Source organism: Moschus berezovskii, chromosome 26, assembly GCF_049115385.1.
Source record: "Moschus berezovskii isolate FMDL1 chromosome 26, NW_MosBer_1.0, whole genome shotgun sequence".
Classification (NCBI taxonomy): domain Eukaryota; kingdom Metazoa; phylum Chordata; class Mammalia; order Artiodactyla; family Moschidae; genus Moschus; species Moschus berezovskii.
In genome coordinates, this window is record NC_142485.1 from 39,021,459 (window position 1) to 39,040,998 (window position 19,540).

At 44.5% G+C, this 19,540-nt stretch overlaps 1 protein-coding gene and 1 non-coding gene across 2 annotated transcripts in view; both read right to left on the minus strand.

The window, feature by feature from the left end:
- Positions 1-16,772, minus strand: part of AGPAT5 (1-acylglycerol-3-phosphate O-acyltransferase 5) — a 44,004-nt gene extending 27,232 nt beyond the window's left edge. Inside the window, exons 1-2 of the mRNA XM_055416334.2 lie at positions 16,224-16,772; positions 2,401-2,470 (exon numbers count right to left, since the gene is read on the minus strand). Coding sequence (XP_055272309.1) covers positions 2,401-2,470; positions 16,224-16,442 — 289 coding nt within the window. The 5' untranslated portion in view covers positions 16,443-16,772. The remainder of the gene's footprint in view (positions 1-2,400; positions 2,471-16,223) is intronic.
- Positions 16,773-18,692: 1,920 nt separating this feature from the next.
- LOC129549481 (U6 spliceosomal RNA) lies at positions 18,693-18,799 on the minus strand. The gene has a single exon (XR_008684579.1). It is a non-coding gene; the product is annotated as a U6 spliceosomal RNA (small nuclear RNA).
- Between the last annotated feature and the right edge of the window lie 741 nt (positions 18,800-19,540).

Below are 19,540 nucleotides of genomic sequence, written 5' to 3' on the forward strand. Positions count from 1 at the left end.
TTTCAGGGTCTCAAAAGGGCTTCATGAAGGGCACCAAGACACAACAGGCCCAGGGCCCACATCCCCGGATAAACAAGGGGCCTGCAGAACTCAGACCGCAGGCAGAATTTTACATGCCTATATTCTAACTGAAGCCTGCAATTCTAAAGTTAAAATCTCTGTCTAGTTATGTTCCTAAGCTACGGGTTTTTTATTTATGGTCATGCCACCGGTTTATAGGATCTTAGCTCTCCAACCAAGGCTTGAACCCCAGATCTCGCTGTGAAAAGCGCAGCATCCTAACCACGGGACTGTCGGGGGGTTCCCTGGATTTTTTAAAGAACTCAAAAGGCAACCCTCCCAACTCCTAAAGGCTGAACGGCGCAGGGCCGGCACCCAGGTCAGGTGAAGGCGTGGACGGCCCGGGTTCTCGCCATGAGACGCGCAGCTTTTCCCCGTCAGCCGGTGCTGACTGCCGCCCTCACATTTCCCATTCTACCCTTCCAGTCCCCAAGCCTGCACCTAGGAGTAAGGGATATAAAGGCCAGCGTAGGCGAGCACATCAAGGACAGCAGTGGCCTCGGGAAACGTTCAGAGTCCTCACTCTACAGGTTTGGGCTGGGCCCGTGGCTCTGTCCCTAGAACACTCTTTCCACTGAAGCCTGGAAAAAGGCAAGTTGGCAGGGAACCTGAACAAGGAATTTTAAGAGAGACCTTTTAAATAGAAAGCCAGCTCTAAGTGAAATTAACCAGGGCCTCAATATAAAGAAAAATGGGCTAAATGAGCCACTCCCTGTCCTAGAACCAGAAATCCTTTTTATCTGGATGTTGGAACCTTGGTAAAGATTGCAGAACCATCAGTTGCAGAACCGGAATAGCACGACTATGTCACTAATAAAAAGGTCAATATGACTGGAGAAAGCGTGAAAATAAAGGAGGAAGTCAGGCTGCTTTCTAGACCAGGGTTAGAAACAGACTCTGACCATAGGGCTGGTTGCTTTTCTAAAGTCAAATGTAATTAAGTCAAATAGTCCTAGAAGTTAGGGTAATAGAATGAGGGAAATAAAAATACATCAAATTCCTATTTACTTTGTAACATCAACTCTTGACCTAGAAAACTGAGTGTATCTATTAATAAGCTAAGTTGAGAAAGAGGCATTTCTGCTTCATAACCTTTCTGAAGGTATGCTGCTGCTGCTGCTAAGTCGCTTCAGTTGTGTCCGACTCTGTGCAACCCCATAGACGGCAGCCCACCAGGCTCCACCGTCCCTGGGATTCTCCAGGCAAGAACACTGGAGTGGGTTGCCATTTCATTCTCCAATGTGTGAAAGTGAAGTCGCTCAGTTGTGTCCGACTCTTAGCGACCCCATGGACTGCAGCCTACCAGGCTCCTCCGCCCATGGGATTTTCCAGGCAAGGGTACTGGAGTGGGGTGCCATTGCCTTCTCCGTTCCAAAGGTATAGGCAGTGATAAAAGTAACTGTGCAGAAACACAGCTGACGGGACGGAGATAAAGGACAGCCATGGGCATCAGTGATTTCCCAGTCAGGGGTTATCAGTCATTAGTCTGTTTTTAGTCTTGAACTTCTGCTTACTACATTTTTAAAAGTAATAAAAATGGAATTTAGGAAGTGCGCATCAAGAGCAGTTACAGCTTTGAAAAGATAATGAAGTCTGATGTCTTTTTGACTGAAGTATTTGGTGAACTAAAAAGTACCTGAATTTCTTAGTTTGGATACTGTAGCATAGTTATATAAGATGCCACCCTTGGGAGAAACTTTGTGACGGAGTCATGGGAGTCTATGTACTATTTTTGCAAATCCTTGTAAATCTACAATTATTTCAAATAAAAAGCTTTTTAATTTTTTTTTTTTAAAGCACCTTGACCTAATTTAAAGTACACACTGCTATACTGGAGACCAGAGTCTTCTGTGATTCTTCTGATAGAAAAGGAAACTATACTTAAACCAAAACATCTGAAGAAGCAAAAGGAACTGCAGGCATCAGAAAATAATACTGTGTTTAGGAATAAATACAAATTGGTACAACCTTTCTATAGCCTAACAATAAAAAAATCTAAAATGTTCATACAATATGATACACAAATTTCACTTCCCAAAACAAAACTTAAAAAGGGAGAATACATGAGTCTTTAAAGAGATAGTCAAAGAAAAAGAAAAAAGGAAAGAAAATAGCTTATATACACCCAGCAAAGGGACAAGGAAAATTCATAGTTTTCACAGTCCTATTTTTCCAAAACAGTAAAATTACAAAACTACAAGGTCACATATAATATCTGCATTGAAACTTCAAGTTTTAACAACAACAAAAAAATCCATTTAAATATATCAGAACATTACTTTGAATTACTTCTCTACTGTGTGTGGAGAGACCCAAGTTTCAGGCAAATGAAATACAAACCTGTGCTTTGATGATTTGCTAAATATATTATATTTTCTTTATTTTTTGGCAAATCTCCATATAGCAATATCTAAAAGATAAAATAAAAAGAGAAACATTATTTTGATATTTTAAAACATGCACTACTGTAACATACAAAATATGACAATGTCAAAACATTGACCTAAACATGATGTCATGAATATGCCATCCATGATTAATAAGTATTCGACTTCTCTTAGGAACCTTAGAGACCATCAACAACAGCATATGACTAGAAAGAAGTTGAGCACAGGGTGGGCTAATGGTCATTAAGAGAAACAATGATCAGTCATCCTCCAGAATTTTTACTGATTTCTCACAGTATCTGAAACCGGGAGACACAGGTGTGCACAAAGCAACTGTGATGAGGCATGATGCAAATATTATGAAAATACAGTCTATTTGAAAGAACTGTCAGCCACAGAGCTGCAGTAGCATTTGTTAGGTGCGATAACAGTACGGGAGATGTTGAAGGGATGACCAGGAAGGGGGAGCAAAGGGATAGAGTGGCAGCATCTGGGGCCAGCATGGGTGCGCCTGGCAGGGTCTGATCAAACCAGGGCTGCACGCAGTCAGGTAGCTGGCGCAGGCGGACCAGAGGGAGAGCTGAGCCAGAACACAGGGTCTTCTGAAAGCCAAGCTAAAGACGAAAACTATCCGGGAAGTAATGGGGAAACTAGGATCCTGATTAGGACTCTATTATGACTGCATACAGAACTCCCTAGATGGAGTTCAAGTTATCCCTAGGAAGGGGGGCTGCAAGAGAGGGAGGGGGTACACAGTAGGCTTCAACTCCAGCATTCATGTTTTATGCCTTTAACTGGGGGGTGGGTACGCAGGTGCTCCTTACAGGAGTCTTTCTGTAGTTGTGCATGTCTGAAGTACTTCATAATCAGTCATTTAAAGAAACTGACAGTATATTTTTAAAGGCTTCAAAGGAAATGACTCCTAACAGTGTAATTTTTTTATTCAGGGCATTTCTGTTTCCATATCTTGTCATCATGGATTATTCAAGATTATGAATTAGCTACAGATCTATCTTTTTCCTGATGTTGGGGAAGACTGAAGTCAAAAGGAGAAGGAGGTGGCAGAGGATGAGATGGTTAGATAGCATCAGCCACCCAGTGGACAAAAGAATTTGAGCAAGCTCCGGGAGAACACGAAGGACAGGGGAGCCTGGTGTGCTGCAGTCCATGGGGTCATAAAGAGTCGGACTCAACTTACAACAACACGACTGAACAACAACGATCTTTTTAGACAGTCACTGGGACTGTCTTCTGAATACAACACTACACATTAATATCTTAACAGAACAAACAAAGGACTCTATATCTCTGCAGATAAATGTAACTAGATGACAAAGTTCTCGAGACCAGGGACTCAGAATGAGTCCTCAGAAAACTATACAGTGCTTTGTGGGTCAGGCAGTCAGTCAGTTCAGTCGCTCAGTCGTGTCCGACTCTTTGCGACCCCATGGACTGCAGCCCACCAGGCCTCCCTGCCCATCACCAACTGCCAGAGTTTGCTCAAACTCATGTCCATTGAGTCGGTGGTGCCATCCAACCATCTCATCCTCTGTTGTCCCCTTCTCCTCCTGCCTTCAGTCTATGTGGGTAATATGTGTTTAAATATTTGCTCAGTAACTTTTTAATATAAATTGAGCCTCACTCCCCCCATCCCCACCATCCGAGCCGTCTAGGTCAGCACAGAGCACCAAGCTGCTTGCTCAATAATTTTTTATTAATAAAGTTTATCAACACCAAAACAAAAAGCAAAATCGATGACTTGAACCATGAAAGGTGAAAAAGTGGAGTCCTAGTCTGTGAGCAATCCACCCTCTCAGCAATGAGCCAGAGTTGCTTTGGGACCTCTAGGTAGGACTCCCTGGGTTCAAAGCACTGCGAGAGAGAACTCCTGGCTTGACTTCCTCGGACAGGATACTCACAATGACAGGCTGTGGTTTAATTGATTCAATCTGAAAACCACTCTTTGGAGACCTGCCTGCCCTCAGGCTGAAGGCAGTACTTGAGCCACCCGGGGGACTCTCCTTTTCTTTCATTTCATTAAGAGACTACAGTCTTTGAAGGCAGCTGACAAACAAGTTATTAAAAGGATTCCTTTTTTTAGTTTGATTGTGGTAGTCATTTCATACTGCATACCTACACCAAAACATCATAATGAATAACATGAATAGGTAAAATTTTTATGTGTCAAAATAACCTTAAAAATTTTTTAAATGGGTATACACAGGATGATAGTTATCAATCATATAGAAAACACAGCACTGTAAACTTTATTTCCTATAAAACTAAATATATTCCACTTTAAAATAAAACAAGCATGGTGAGGGTGAAAAGAAAACCACAAACATAAGCACAGCCATCTACTCTCATGACAAACAGCCTCCAGCAGTGAAAACGGTCACTACATGCCCGCAGCCGAATGGAGTTTGGCCATTACCTGGTCCCGCGCCACAGCCTCACATGTCAGCGGGCCGAGCACAGAACCACCACGCCGCCTTGCTCAGTGACCCGTGATAGTCAACAGCTCCACTTAAGAAGATCCCACACCCTCACTGCTCGGGCTTAGTCCACACACTATATACCACACTGGCCTTAAAACATCAGTTTCCTACTGTTGTTTATAGACACAACTGTTAACCAAAAAGCTTTGCAGGAAAGCCACCACTGCTTTCCCTGAGGCTCACTAATTTCCCCCATCCTTAAATAGCTTCCAAACAACTGACATTTTCAAAACGTAGTTTGTTAAAGTTCAACAGGCCCAGTGTTTAAAAACAGATCTTCAGTGGTATCTAGAAAAAGTAAGATAAGTAACGAATTCTGGTGGGCAAAACAGATGGGCAAAATGTGAAAGGAACAAAATCTTAATTCATAGCCACTAAGTGTCAGACTTTGGTTTTTTGGGCTCCAAAATCACTGCAGATGCTGACTGCACCCCTGAAATTAAAAAACGCTTACTCCCTGGAAGGAAAGTTATGATCAACCTTGCTGGGAAAGATTGGGAGCGGGAGGAGAAGGGGACGACAGAGAGTGAGATGGCTGGATGGCATCACCGACTTGATCGACATGAGTTTGAGTGAACTCCGGGAGTTGGTGATGGACAGGAAGAACTGATGTCCTGTGATTCACGGGGTCTCAAAGAGTCGGACATGACTGAGCGACTGAACTGAACTGAAAGGGAAAATAAATGCATAGTTCATACTTTTAAAGATTATTCTTCAATACGCATCTCACTGAAATAAAAGCTATTTCCAACTGAGATGCAAAAGAAGATGGTAAGCCTCTGACAGGAATTAGGATCTCAAAGTAGGTATTTGGATTCATTGCCTTTAAGTTTTTTTTTTTTTTAATTTGTTACTATAACTTGTTTGGAATTCAACAGAAATGAAAGTTACAAAGAACTGCCCTTAATATTGGAAAATTTAAAAGCTCTAAAAGCAAAGTAAGTGAAATGATGAACTGTAAACCTTACTGCAATAGACACCGATTACTAAGTACTTCAAGTAAATACTGATTAGCCAAAGAAAGGAATCCGTTCCGTTCCGTTCCGTTCTGCCGCTCAGTCGTGACCGACTCTTTGCGACCCCGTGGACTGTAGCCTACCAGGCTTCTCCGTCCATGGGATTCTCCAGGCAAGAATACTGGAGTGGGTGAAAGAAAGGAATACACGACTGGAAAGTTTATGTACCACATATATGTGTATGTGTACCAAAGGCTCTTGAGAGTGCCTTTGACTGAAAGGAAATCAAACCAGTCCATCCTAAAGGAGATCAACACTGAATTTGCATTACAAGGACTGATGGCGAAGCTCCAATACTTTGGCCACCTGAAGTGATGGGAGCTGACACTTGAAAACACCCTGATGCTGGGAAAGATTGAAGGCAAGAGGAGAAGGGGGCAGGAGAGGATGAGATGGATAGACAGCATCACCAACTCAATGAACATGAATTTGAGCAAACTCTGGGAGATAGTGAAGGACAGGGAAGCCTGGCATGCTGCAGCCCATGGGGTCACAGAGAGTCAGACACAACTTAGCGACTCAAACAACAAAAAGGGTTTCCCAAATTTAAAAAATTCATAACTTACAAAATACCCATACATATACATTGTTAAATGGCTCTACGATTACCTGAAAGCCACCTGTGCGCTCTCATTGCAGTCATCTTAGATCAGTTTTTTCAAACCATTTATTCACCTCCTCACAGAAGCCCTCCTGCCTTCTAACAAGCTGGACCCCAAGATTCATCACTCGCCATGGTGCATCACAGTAAACCCCGTCTCCCTGTGTACCCCTATTTCCAGCTCACATCACATTCCCCTTGAGGCCCACAAGCTCCTCAGGGGCAGGGACCTCATCCCTGTTCTGCACAGAGCCCAGCACCCAGATGCTTTTCAACAGATGTTCACTGAATCAATACGCTGCCCCTATATTTCTCACAAGGGGATAAAGCTACGCCTCACTTTCAACAGTAAAGAGTTGGGGTATAAACAAATACTTTAAGTGCACCAGTGACTTATTTAAGGCATCATTCTGTGAGTCTTCTAGTACGTATATTCCAAATTACAATCACGTCACTGACAGGTAATTTGTTCCTTCGAACAGTTCAGTTCAGTCGCTCAGTCGTGTCCGACTCTTTGCAACCCCATGAATCACAGCACGCTAGGCCTCCCTGTCCATCACCAACAGGCACGTGAAAAACATGGCTTTTTTGGTTCTCCCTAAGTTTCTGAGTAATTTTAGGTTCATCACAATTGTTCAATTTGAGGCTCATCCATTTTTTAAAAACTCATGTAAAATCCCTCTAGAGAAAAATAACAATGTTCTCTTTTATTTTTATTAACTTAACAGACAATAAAAACGCTCTTTGATTATCTTCATTGTGACTGAAACACACTAGTTACAGCTCTGCTCCAATCAACTTCATTTAGGTTGCACAAAGAAAGCTTTCAGCAGACCTGGGTTTAGGAGCGACACTGTCCTCTCACCGGGATCTCACCTTAACCTTTCTTTTGGTTTGTTCTCATAATTTGTAACAAATTTTGACTTCCCTGGTGGCTCAGATGGTAAAGTGTCTGCCTACAATGTGGGAGACCCGGGTTCAATCCCTGGGTCAGGAGATCTCCTGGAGAAGGAAATGGCAATCCACTCCAGTATTCTTGCCTGAAAAATCCCATGGACGGAGGAACCTGGTAGGCTACAGTCCATGGAGTCACAAAGAGTCGGACACGACTGAGAGACTTGACATAATCTGTAAACTACTTGAAGACTCCCTCTTTTGTATCCTGAAAAGGGATGGCAGAATGGAATCTAAAGTAATCACATATCTCACACAGTGGAATATCCACCCAACAATGCCTTGGGGACATAAAACACAGCATACTTTCTCTTCAAAAAACAAATAAAATTCTTCATTTATCTCAATATTAAAAAGCAGAGACACTACTTTAGCAACAAAGGTCCATGTAGTCAAGGCTATGGTTTTTCCCGTGGTCATGTATGGATGTGAGAGTTGGACTGTGAAGAAAGCTGATCGCCGAAGAATTGATGCTTTTGAACTGTGGTGCTGGAGAAGACTCTTGAGAGTCCCTTGGACTGCAAGGAGGTCCAACTAGTCCATTCTAAAGGAGATCAATCCTGGGTGTTCATTGGAAGGACTGATGCTAAAGATGAAATTCCAATTCTTTGGCCACCTGATGGGATGAACTGACTCATTGGAAAAGACCCTGATGCTGGGAAAGACTGAAGGCAGGAGGAGAAGAGTGCAACAGAGGATGAGATGGTTGGATGATATCACCAACTCAATAGGCAAAAGTTTGAGCAAGCTTCGGAAGTTACTGATGGAGAGGGAGGTCTGGTGTGCTGCAGGGAATGGGTTGGACACAACTGAGAGACTAAACTGATCTCAGTAATATCTATTTTCTTTCGGCATGCAAACTGAAATACGAATTTTGTAAAAAATTTCCTTCACTGTCCTTCAATATACATGCTGTAGAAAGGGCTCAGAATATCCAACTCAAAACATGCCACTCTGACACGAGGATTATTTTGAGCTGAAGGCAACTGACAAACAGCACACAGAGCCGTCCTGCCCCTAAACTTCCCTTTGTAAAGGTGACATTAAACTCCACTCATCAATGAGGCAGCAAACCTTACTAAACACTCCTGTCCATTTCCCAGGGACCATCCCACCATTTACCAGCCCCAAGAACCCAACACAGCTCTCCTCTATCTAGCTGTGTCTCCACAGTCTATTGTCCTTTGTTATTAATAAAATGATACATACACCCCTGGGCTGAAGAATTCCACGGACAGAGAAGCCTGCAGGCTACAGTCAGTCCAAGGGGTCACAAAGGTCGGACTCAACTCAGCGCCTAACACATACACATCCCTGGGCTGAGTCTAACCACCTCTTTTGTTTTTTACTTCTTTTCTGTGATGCTCCAATAAAAACATGATTATTTCACGTGTAAAATACTAAAATTTTAAAAAATACTGACATCAATGGAATTTGTATGCCTTTTCTTCTGTTCTGACTTCTGTTGATTTAATTTTCGGGCCCAGCTACAGAACATTTTGCCTCCTCTATGCTGCAATATAATCATCATTAAGACACAGGCAGAAATGTTCAATTCAAATGAAGATAGATTTGAATCCTAGTCCATCACCTTACCAACTTTATGAACTTCATTACAAGTACCTAACCTCTCCATGCCTTTTTTTTTGTAACCTGTAAAATGAACGTAATACTCCCCACAGGTTGCGGTGAAATAATTGAGACCATGTAAACTACTTCACTGGATGGGAATCCCAGACCACCTGACCTGCCTCTTGAGAAACCTGTGTGCAGGTCAGGAAGCAACAGTTAGAACTGGTCATGGAACAACAGACTGGTTCCAAATAGGAAAAGGAGTACGTCAAGGTTGTACATTGTCACCCTGCTTATTTAACTTCTATGCAGAGTACATCATGAGGAACGCTGGGCTGGAAGAAGCACAAGCTGGAATCAAGATTGCCAGGAGAAATATCAATAACCTCAGATATGCAGATGATACCACCCTTATGGCAGAAAGGGAAGAGGAACTAAAAAGCCTCTTGATGAAAGTGAAAGAGGAGAGTGAAAAGGCTGGCTTGAAGCTCAACATTCAGAAAACAAAGATATTGGCATCTGGTCCCATCACTTCATGGGAAATAGATGAGCAAACAGTGGAAACAGTGTCAGACTTTATTTTTTTGGGCTCCAAAAATCACTGCGGATGCTGATTGCAGCCATGAAATTAAAAGACGCTTACTCCTTGGAAGGAAAGTTATGACCAACCTAGATAGCATATTAAAAAGAAGAGACATTACTTTGCCAACAAAGGTCCATCTAGTCAAGGCTATGGTTTTTCCAGTGGTCATGTATGGATGTGAGAGTTGGACTGTGAAAAAAGCTGAGTGCTGAAGAATTGATGCTTTTGAACTGTGGTGTTGAAGATTCTTGAGAGTCCCTTGGACTGCAAGGAGATCCAACCAGTCCATTCTAAAGGAGATCAATCCTGGGTGTTCATTGGAAGGACTGATGCTAAAGCTGAAACTCCAATACTTTGGCCACCTCATGCGACGAGTTGACTCACTGGAAAAGACTCTGATGCTGGGAAGGATTGGGGGCGGGAGGAGACGGGAACGACAGAGAATGAGATGGCTGGATGGCATCACCGACTCGGTGGACATGAGTTTGCGTGAACTCCGGGAGTTGGTGATGGACAGGGAGGCCTGGCGTGCTGTGATTCATGGGGTCGCGGAGAGTCGGACAAGACTGAGCGACTGAACTGAACTGAACTGAAACTACTTCACATTATTCCTAGCATGTTCAGTTCAGTTCAGTCGCTCAGTCGTGTCAGACTCTCTGCGACCCCATGAATCACAGCACGCCAGGCCCAACGATCCCCCCAAAACGTTAACTGTTGCTATTAGTAGTAGTGTTAGTGGCTCAGTCATGTCTGACTCTTTGAGACCCCATGCACTGTAGCTCACCAGGCTCCTCCGTCCACGGCTGGAATGGGTTGCCATTCCCTTCTCCAGGAGATTTTCCAGACCCAGGGATCGAACCTGGGTCTCCTGCATTGCAAGGAGATTCTTTACCATCTGAGCCACAGGGGAAGCTCATGTTGTTATCACTATTATCCAGTAAGGTGAAACTATTCACTCAAAAACTGTGTTAAATGGATAAGAGAAACAGATATCTACTTTATCTTCCTTAAAAAAAAAGGTCTGATTATGTAGAAATGCAGCTATAATTTTAGCATAAATAAGTCTGCATATGTAATTCACACTGTGATTGTTTATAATTATTTTAAGTGAATTTTTAAATGTATTTCTATGTCAAGGAAATATATTATTTCAAGATCACATACAAGATTTCTACTGTAATACAACACACGAAACAATGGTCTTTTTCTGCCCAGTTTGAAACATTTCTCTGAACAGGAAAAGTAGGATGCCCTTCTGAAACAAGGTTAAAATATAAACATAGTCATTTGTCTAATAATCATTATAAAAACAATTATTATGCAACATTTAAGTGGAACCTTACAAATCACAAAGCTCTCTTTATACAATGTATTCATCATATGTATCGCTTGATACTGTCTTCATTTACAGACTGTTTTTCCTGAGTATCTGTGATGGATCTGTTATTGAGCTAAACAGCTTCACATATTATCTCAGTCTTCAAAATAACAGGAAAATAAGTATTCCATTTAAGAATGAGAATATTGAGTTGAAAAGTTGGTTTACTCAAGCTAACAGAGAATGGCAAAGAACTAGGAATCTCACCCAACATCCAAAAATCTCTTGAATATAACAAATTACCTGCAAAATTTCCAAATAAAAATAGTCAGATGAGAAGTCCCATGTATTAGAAGCTTATGTAATTTTTTTTTCACTTTGAACATTAACCACAAGGAGGTAAGAAAGCCTTGAGTAAAAATTTAAAAACGGACATAAAATGTTTTCCTACAGAAACACAAATTAAGAATGGGAGCAAAGCAACATGTACACATGTGAGGGGCTGGCTTCACCACACAGCACCCAACACAGAAGAGTCACCTTCCCCCAGTGAAGCAACCACTTGTATTCAGTTATACTCCACTGTTTCCTCCACTCTTTGCTCATTTTGTCATTTTATAACATCCCATTATACATTCAGTTAAAAAAAAAAAACTGACTTCTTTCTAACAGCTGAACTGTATGCTGGGAGCAGAGGCTATTTTATCAATGGAAACGCTGGTGCCTCGCATGTGGTTAGCACTTAATATGACCCAGTTTCCCGGTATCACCCCCATCATTTCTCTCTGCTTCTAACTATCACATACACTTACACACACATATAGCCCTCTAAATCCCCAGGCAACACTTATTTATTTGGGTTTTTCATTGCAAATTCATGGAAAGAAGCAGAGTACACAAAATAAGCCTGACAGAACTGCTTATCTTTAAAAATTGCAAAAAAGTGCAGGTTTTTATCGACAAGCATACAAAAGTGCCTCTATATTGCTAGCTGTTTCAGAACTCCTTTTATAAAGTCTCTGACCTTATTCTCAGTCTTTGGTCAACTATTAGGGCCATTCAAGAGCCCCCACGCATTACAAGTGAGATGTGCCCACATTTCCAAAGAAACACAGATCAGCATCCCATGCAGAGTGCTCTGCCCCTTTGTTGACAGGGAACCATCAAACCAAGTCACTCTTGCCACCTCCAAGGAACTACAATCATGTAAAGGGGACAATATATATATTAAAATATGCTCCTGCTATGTTAATATTACATGTTAATGTTACATATAAGTGATCCTGACATTAAGATGGGGTGAGACCATGACAGGTGAAGAGGAAAAGTGCCTGAGCTGGAAGAAAGCATACTGAGAACAGCAGTGCAAAGGCACATTCTTGAGAATGCACTGGGAATGGGGGAGCGGGTACTGGGAAGGAAGCAGCAGTTGCACACAAGTGCAATCAGTGAATGGAAAAGCTGGCCAGGGTGGAACTGTGACAGCCTTGAAGGCCATGCTTAGGAGTCTTCATTTTTACTCAGTTATCACCTGAATAAAACACAGCATGTTACTCCTGCTGGAAGTATAAAAGCTCAGAGTGATTCATAACAATTGATACAGCCTTCTTGAATAATCTAGCAGAGTCACAAAGACTCTATAAAGTCTATAAAAGACTCTGTAAAGTCTATAAAACTAGACCCATTTAGGAAAGAGGGAAAGTAAACTGTATACACAGAGAGCCCTCTTGTCTTCTGTTTTCCATCATAATGGCACAGAGGTGTCCCCATAGGTTAGAGTATATTTACTGCTACTATAAAACCCATCCAAGAACTTAATTTAAAATGGAGGAGTCGTCTCTCCACAATTCATACATTTATTTAAAAGCTCCTGGTAGAAATCCAAAGTTACACACCAAACTGCTGCAGGCTGGGAGAGGGTGTGTAGATAAGGGAACTTTAACTGTCTCAAAATCTTTTTGCCGTGTTTGAATATTTTATTGCACCTGTAACTTAGAAAAATAAGGTAATTAAAAAAGTTTGATATGGATGCAACCCAAAATAACTGTGTTGCATATAGTCCAGGATTGATATTTCCAGGTTCTGATTACATTTCTCTAAGATTTTCTTATAAGTCTGTTCGCTGGCCACACTTAAACTGTGTTAGATTGGAATATTTGATTGAGAAATGTTTAATTTCCTCTTTCAAAGGTTGTGTCATTCTGCTTAAGCATCTTCTGGGTTCTGTGCCTCCTAGCTAAACAGCAGGTAGCAGTCTAAGGTCTTTAAAAGTCTTTAGGAGGAGGATAAGTAGAGAAAGGAGAAAATAAAAGGAGACAAGGAAAAATTTATATTCTACATATGACTACTAATATGTGAGAAGAATCTGGGCAACATTTTAGCACACACGCAGAAAGAATCCAAACTTGATAAAGGGCTTGGACTTGTGAGGTCCCTTCTCTGATTCTAAGTACACGCTTCATTCTAATAGCTTAGCTGCTTTTACAAGATGCATGCTCAGTCATGTCTTGCTCTTTGAGACTTCATGGACTGTAGCCCACCAGGCTACTCTGTCCATGGGATATTCCAGGCAAGAATACTGGAGTAGGTTGCCATTTCCTTTCTCCAGGAGATCCTCCTGAACCAGGGATGGAACCTGAGTCTCTTGCGTCTCCTGCATTGGCAGAAGGACTCTTGACCACTGCGCCACCTGGAAAGCCCACTTTTTATAGGATACGGAATACAAATTTATCTCATTAAGAATTTAGCACTACTTTTGAGGACACAGCATCAAAATAAAGAACTAGTTATAAATGGCCTCCAGATATGAAGGCCTTGAGGGTTTCTGAGGAACTTGAAACAACCTTTCAAGTAAATGTATAAATTATTAGAGTATCCTAATTGAACACATTATATAAACATCAAAATCTTAGACTTAATTCTGTCTTACTTCTAGTGTTATTTAAATTATTTTATATTTGAAACAGGTCAATTGAAAAACTAAATTTATTTCATACCAAATTTCATATTTCACTGTTACAATGTATCATGTTAACATTTAGGGAGGTAGAGATTAGCAGTAGTTAGTATAAAATCTATTTTAAAGTAAACCAGTTGCTTCTAACGATTTAAGCAGGAAGAAAATGGTAACTAAAAGACTTATGTTTTAATGAGGCATGTTGCGTATCACCATGTATTTCAGTCTGCATATATCAATGATCAATTTTTTGTATATTCCAGTAGAAGGAGAAAGTGCAACATTTTTTTAAATACACAAGAAAAATGAATCCTGACATTTAGAAGATTATCACTAGATACTGGTTCTTCATGTATTTATAAAAGGATGTCTGATGGTCTCAAGTATAATTCAAAATTTTATTTAGCGTGGGTCCTTGATGAAATCTGTTAGGAATCCTTGAATTGAACAGAACTGATCAACAGACTAAACTTTTAAAAAACCACGTGCTGAGGTCTATACTGAACAGATGTAAGGTGAGATATACAACTTCAGAAACACCAGAAAGTTCAGACCCATTTTTTAAAATAAGAAACTTAATGCACAAATTACTTCAGCTGTATATGTTGTATTGCATGGGACATGTTACAGGCTTTTTACTAAAATTAAAAAAAAAAAAAAAAGCACTGTAGGTAGAATTCTTTTTCGAAGAGGTAAATGACTGTGTTATATGTTCTGAGTCTGTTTCCTAGCCTGCACCAACTGATATACGACGTAAAGTTAAATACGTATCATGACAAAACCATACGTTTAGACAACTGTGGTGAAGTAAGAACACAGTGGGGAAATGACTGTTCTGAACGAGTGAAAATTTTAAATGAAGCCCATTGTAAAAGTCAAAGATCAGGAAACCATTATCTGGAAAAGCAGTCTTTCTTTTCTGCTGCTGCTGCTGCTAAGTCGCTTCAGTCGTGTCCGACTCTGTGCGATCCCATAGACAGCAGCCAACCAAGCTCCACCATCCCTGGGATTCTCCAGGCAAGAACACTGGAGTGGGTTGCCATTTCCTTCTCCAATGTGTGAAAGTGAAAAGTGAAAGTGAACTCGCTCAGTCTTGTCCGACTAGTAGAGATCCCATGGACTGTAGCCCACCAGGCTCCTCTGTCCATGGGATTTTCTAGGCAAGAGTACTGGAGTGGCTTGCCATTGCCTTCTCTTTCTTTTCTAGGAAACACAAAACAGTGATTTAAACAGAGGCCCTGGCTTCTAGTTCCCACCCCCCAAACCTCCAACTGGGGCAAGTTCAGAGTCATCAGGCATTAACAGCGATGCAACTGCAAATTCAAAATAGGAGCTGGTGGACAAGAGGGTGTAAGCAACAGCACCAGGGGGGAGAAGAGACAAAAAGACAAAATAATGCCATTCCATTCACTCCAATCCACCCGCCACAGGAAAAGAGGGCTGGGTATAAGGAAAACCAAGAATTAAGCTTTATTCCCCCCCCCCGCCCCGCCAAACTGGAGAACAAAAGGAAAATTCACAATTTTTTCCCACAGTTGCTATTTTTGTGTAAGACTTCAAAAAATTAAATAAAGAGGGCCTTCTATTTTTGTTTGTTTTACAAATTTAATCTACACATAATCCATTCTCTACAGAGAAGGAAAGGAACAGAAAGACAAAAAAAGACTAGCCACACACTTAAGCCTAGTCAAAGTTGGCAAGAATGTTATCTCCGGTAAGGCTTCTACAGTAACAAATGTATTACTTTTCAAGCCCAGATTTCAATCATCCCGGGGAAGAACGCGAAACACAAAGTTGCACTGCTTGTCCAAAGAGTAACACCAATCTGCAGAGAAGGTCTCCGATTTCTAAGAGCGCACTTAAGTTCCAGCATGACCATCTCCTCTCAGACCAAGCGCCAGAAACTCTCAACTGCCTGCCCTACTTAAATGTCCATCTGCACCGACTTCGCCAAGCACGAGACAGACGGTTACAGAAGCGGGGAGACGGGGAGAGGGGGGCGGTTGATCTCACTTGTTGCCGCAGAACAGCGTTCCTGCAGCTACACCCAGAGATTCGGGGTGCCCGCACCGAAGCACCGGGCCAAACCCCGGAGCGCGACCGTGAACGTGGCCCGCGGGGCGAGGATGGGGTGGCGGCACGTGTTCCCAGGGCCGGACCTGCACCGGCCGGGGGACACGGGGCGGGTCGAAGCCCGGAGATGCGCCCTCGATCCCCCACAGCGCCGCCCGGCCCCCCGACAGCGGCAGGGGCGGCGGCCCGCGCGCGGGGGCCTCACCTGCACCCCGGTGTAGTTCTCGAAGAAGAAGAGCACCATGCTCTGATAGACGCAGTAGAGCCGGTCGTCCACCGCCTGGTAGAAGCGCGAGGGCAGCAGGGCGGAGAGCAGCCGCCAGGCGCCCCAGGCCAGCACGTAGGTGGGCGCCGCGCCCAGGAGCACGGCGGCCGGCAGCACGCAGCGCACCGAGCGCATGTGGAGCACCAGGGACAGCAGCATCCTCCCGTCTCCGCGCGCCCGGCGCTCCGCCGGCCCTGCGCCGCTCAGCCGCCTCCCGCCGCCGCGAGGCCCTCGCTCGCGGGCCAATCAGCTGGCCGCGCCCGGCCCCGCCACCGCCCCCTCACTGCGCCCGGCCGCCTGCCGCACCTGAGACGCCCGGCCCGCGCCCGCTCGGGCCTCCGCCCCCAGCCGCATGGGCCGGGCCGCCGCCGGAGGGCGGGCGCGCTGGCGAGCGAAGGGCGGGGCGCGCAGATCGCGGCCTGGGGCAAGGGACGCCGCGGCCCTCAAGAGCTGGGGAGCTCAGGACCGCTCACACCCCATGACCCTCTGCCCCGGCCGGGGGCGGGGCTCCGCGCCAACAACACGCCTCCCGATAGGCCGCCCGTTGCCATAGTTCCCCGTCGGGGGCGGGACCCCGCGGCAAGAATTCGCCTTCTGATTGGTTGAGCCCTGTAGAAGGTTGAAACGCAACTGCTGCCCGGCCGCGTGGACTGCCCCCGTTCGGGCTACTGCGCATGCTCCACAAGTCTCCCAGCCCCGCCCCCCCTTCGGGGGCGCGCGCGCAGGAGCGACGCGGTGACTGGCTGTAGGGACGCGGTGCTGTGGGTGCGGGTCGGCGAGGGGTCGGGGTGGCCGTGCACCCCGAGGTCGGGCTCTGGGCACAGGTGGGCTTGAGGGGACGCCCCACCACCTGCTCGCACGTCCGAGGGCCCCTGGACGCCGGGATGCGCACTCGAGCCGAGACGTCCGCTTCCCGTGAGGCGCACAGGTGAAGCTCGGCACTTCGAAGGTGCTGCAGACCCTGGCTGCCCCGCTGACAGATTCGTCAGGCCGGCTGGGTCAAGGCCAGCAGGAGACAATCGGGGCAGTTACAGAAGGGCCACGGGGGCTCTCGCCCTGGGTTCTACAGTCAGGCTGTCCTTCCTCTTCACGGCGGCGCCCACCCGCTCGCCTCGGCTCCTGCCTCTGCTCACCGCCGGGTGCCCAGGACCCCGCTTCCTGCCCTTCACTCGCCCTCTAGCGTGTGTCCGAATCAGGTCCCTTCTTTCTCATCACTGTACGTTCACGCGTAGCTGGACAGCCTTTTTACAAGGTTTTTTAATTTATCAGATTCACTCTTATTTTTTTAATTTTTGGATGCCAAATTTTATTTTTTTAACTTTTTATTTTATATTGCGGTATAGCAGGTGAACTGGCTTCCCTGGTGGCTCAGATGGTAAAGAATCCGCCTGCAATGCGGGGAGACCTGGGCTCTGATCCCTGGGTTAGGAAGATCCGCTGGAGGAGGGCATGGCAACCCACTGCAGTATTCTTGCCTGGAGAATCCCCATGGAGCCTGGAGGACTACAGTCCATGGGTCCAAAGCCTCGGACGGGACTGATAAGCACAGCACATTGCGTAGCAGATTAACAATGTTGTGATAGTTTCAGATGGACAGCAGAGGGACTCAGCCATGCGTATACATGGATCCATTCTCACCCAAATTCCCTTCTCTTCCAGGCTTATCAGATTCACTCTTGCTTCACTTCCCCAGGCCTGGCTGATTCATGTCTTCTGATAGCTTATGCTTAGCCTCACTTTTTTGTGTAGTTCTTGAAGATACTTGCATGGTGGTGGTGGTCCAGTCGCCTCAGTCGTGTCTGATTCTTGGTGACCCCACAGACTGTAGCCCACCAGGCTCCTTTGTACACGGAATTCTGCAGGCAAGAGTACTGGAGTGGGTTGCCATGTCTGCATGGACATGTGGAATAAAGTACTGACATAGTTCTGTGACCTTCACAAAAATCGAAGACATTAGGGCAGCTGTTTTGTTATGAAAACAGATTCCGAGGCCTTCTGAATTCTTCTACCATCCTTTGACTACAGTGAGTGAGGTTTACTGTGTAATCCTTTAAGTGAAAAAAGAAAAAACCTTTTTTTCTGAATGCAAGCCTGTGAAAGTGTCTGACTCTTTGCAACCCAAAAGACTGTAGCCCACCAGGCTCCTCTGTCCATGGAATTCTCTAGGCAAGAATACTGGAGTGGGTTGCCCTTTCCTTCAACAGGGGATCTTCCTGACCCAGTGATCGAACCCAAGGAAGCCCAGCCAAATGCATTTAGTGGCATTTTAGTGGAAAATTATAATCAGGTCCAGAACAGTGGCTACCTGATTTGACTGTACACAGTTGACATGTAACCTGACTGGTAAATGGTCACAGTGAGGGACAAAGCCAGATGAATGGAAAGTGCTCAAGGAACAAGTATTTGCACAGGTATATTGCCAGCAGGTGAGCATTCACAGGCATCCTTGCACAGGGACCATGCTAATCTTTTCTGTATCATTCCAATTTTAGTATATGTGCTGCTAAAGCGAGCACGCCCCTCTTTCTGCAATGCCCAGTGAGAACTAGATTCGTACTGGAGGGAAAAAGTCATGGATATGGATAATGTGAACAGTCAGTGTCCCCATGCTTCCTTGAATTCAATGAGACTAGACATCTGAACAATTAGGGAAATGTATGGAGGGATAAGATTCTCTGGTGATTCAGAAGGCAAAGAATCTGCTTGCAATGGAGGAAAGGAACAGAAATCTTCCCAATCCCTGGGTTGGGAAGATCGCCTGGAGAAAGAAATGGCAATGCACTCCAGTGTTCTTGCCTGGAGAATCCCATGAACAGAGGAGCCTGGCGGGCTACAGTCCATGGGGTTGCAGAGTCGGACACGACTGAGTGACTAAGCACACAGACATGAAGGGATAAAACTGGTTCAGTGTTGACATTACAGTCTGTACACATGAAGTCAGTAAACGTGTGTGATATGTGTAAATATGTTACTTCTTGTGGATTATCCCTGTATTGGAGAAGGAAATGGCAACCCACTCCAGTATTCTTGCCTAGAGGATCCTGTGGACAGAGGAGCCTGGTGGGCTGCTGTCCATAGGGTCACACAGAGCTGGACAGGACTGAAGTGACTTAGCAGCAGCTGCAGCATCCCTGTATTACTGTTGGTCACCAGGTTGTAAAGTTTTGTGCCAGGTTCTGGCATGGGGACACTGAGAACTTGAGCTGCCCTTGTCCTCTGTTTATATCCAAACTTGGCCCCTTCCCACTCGATTATCC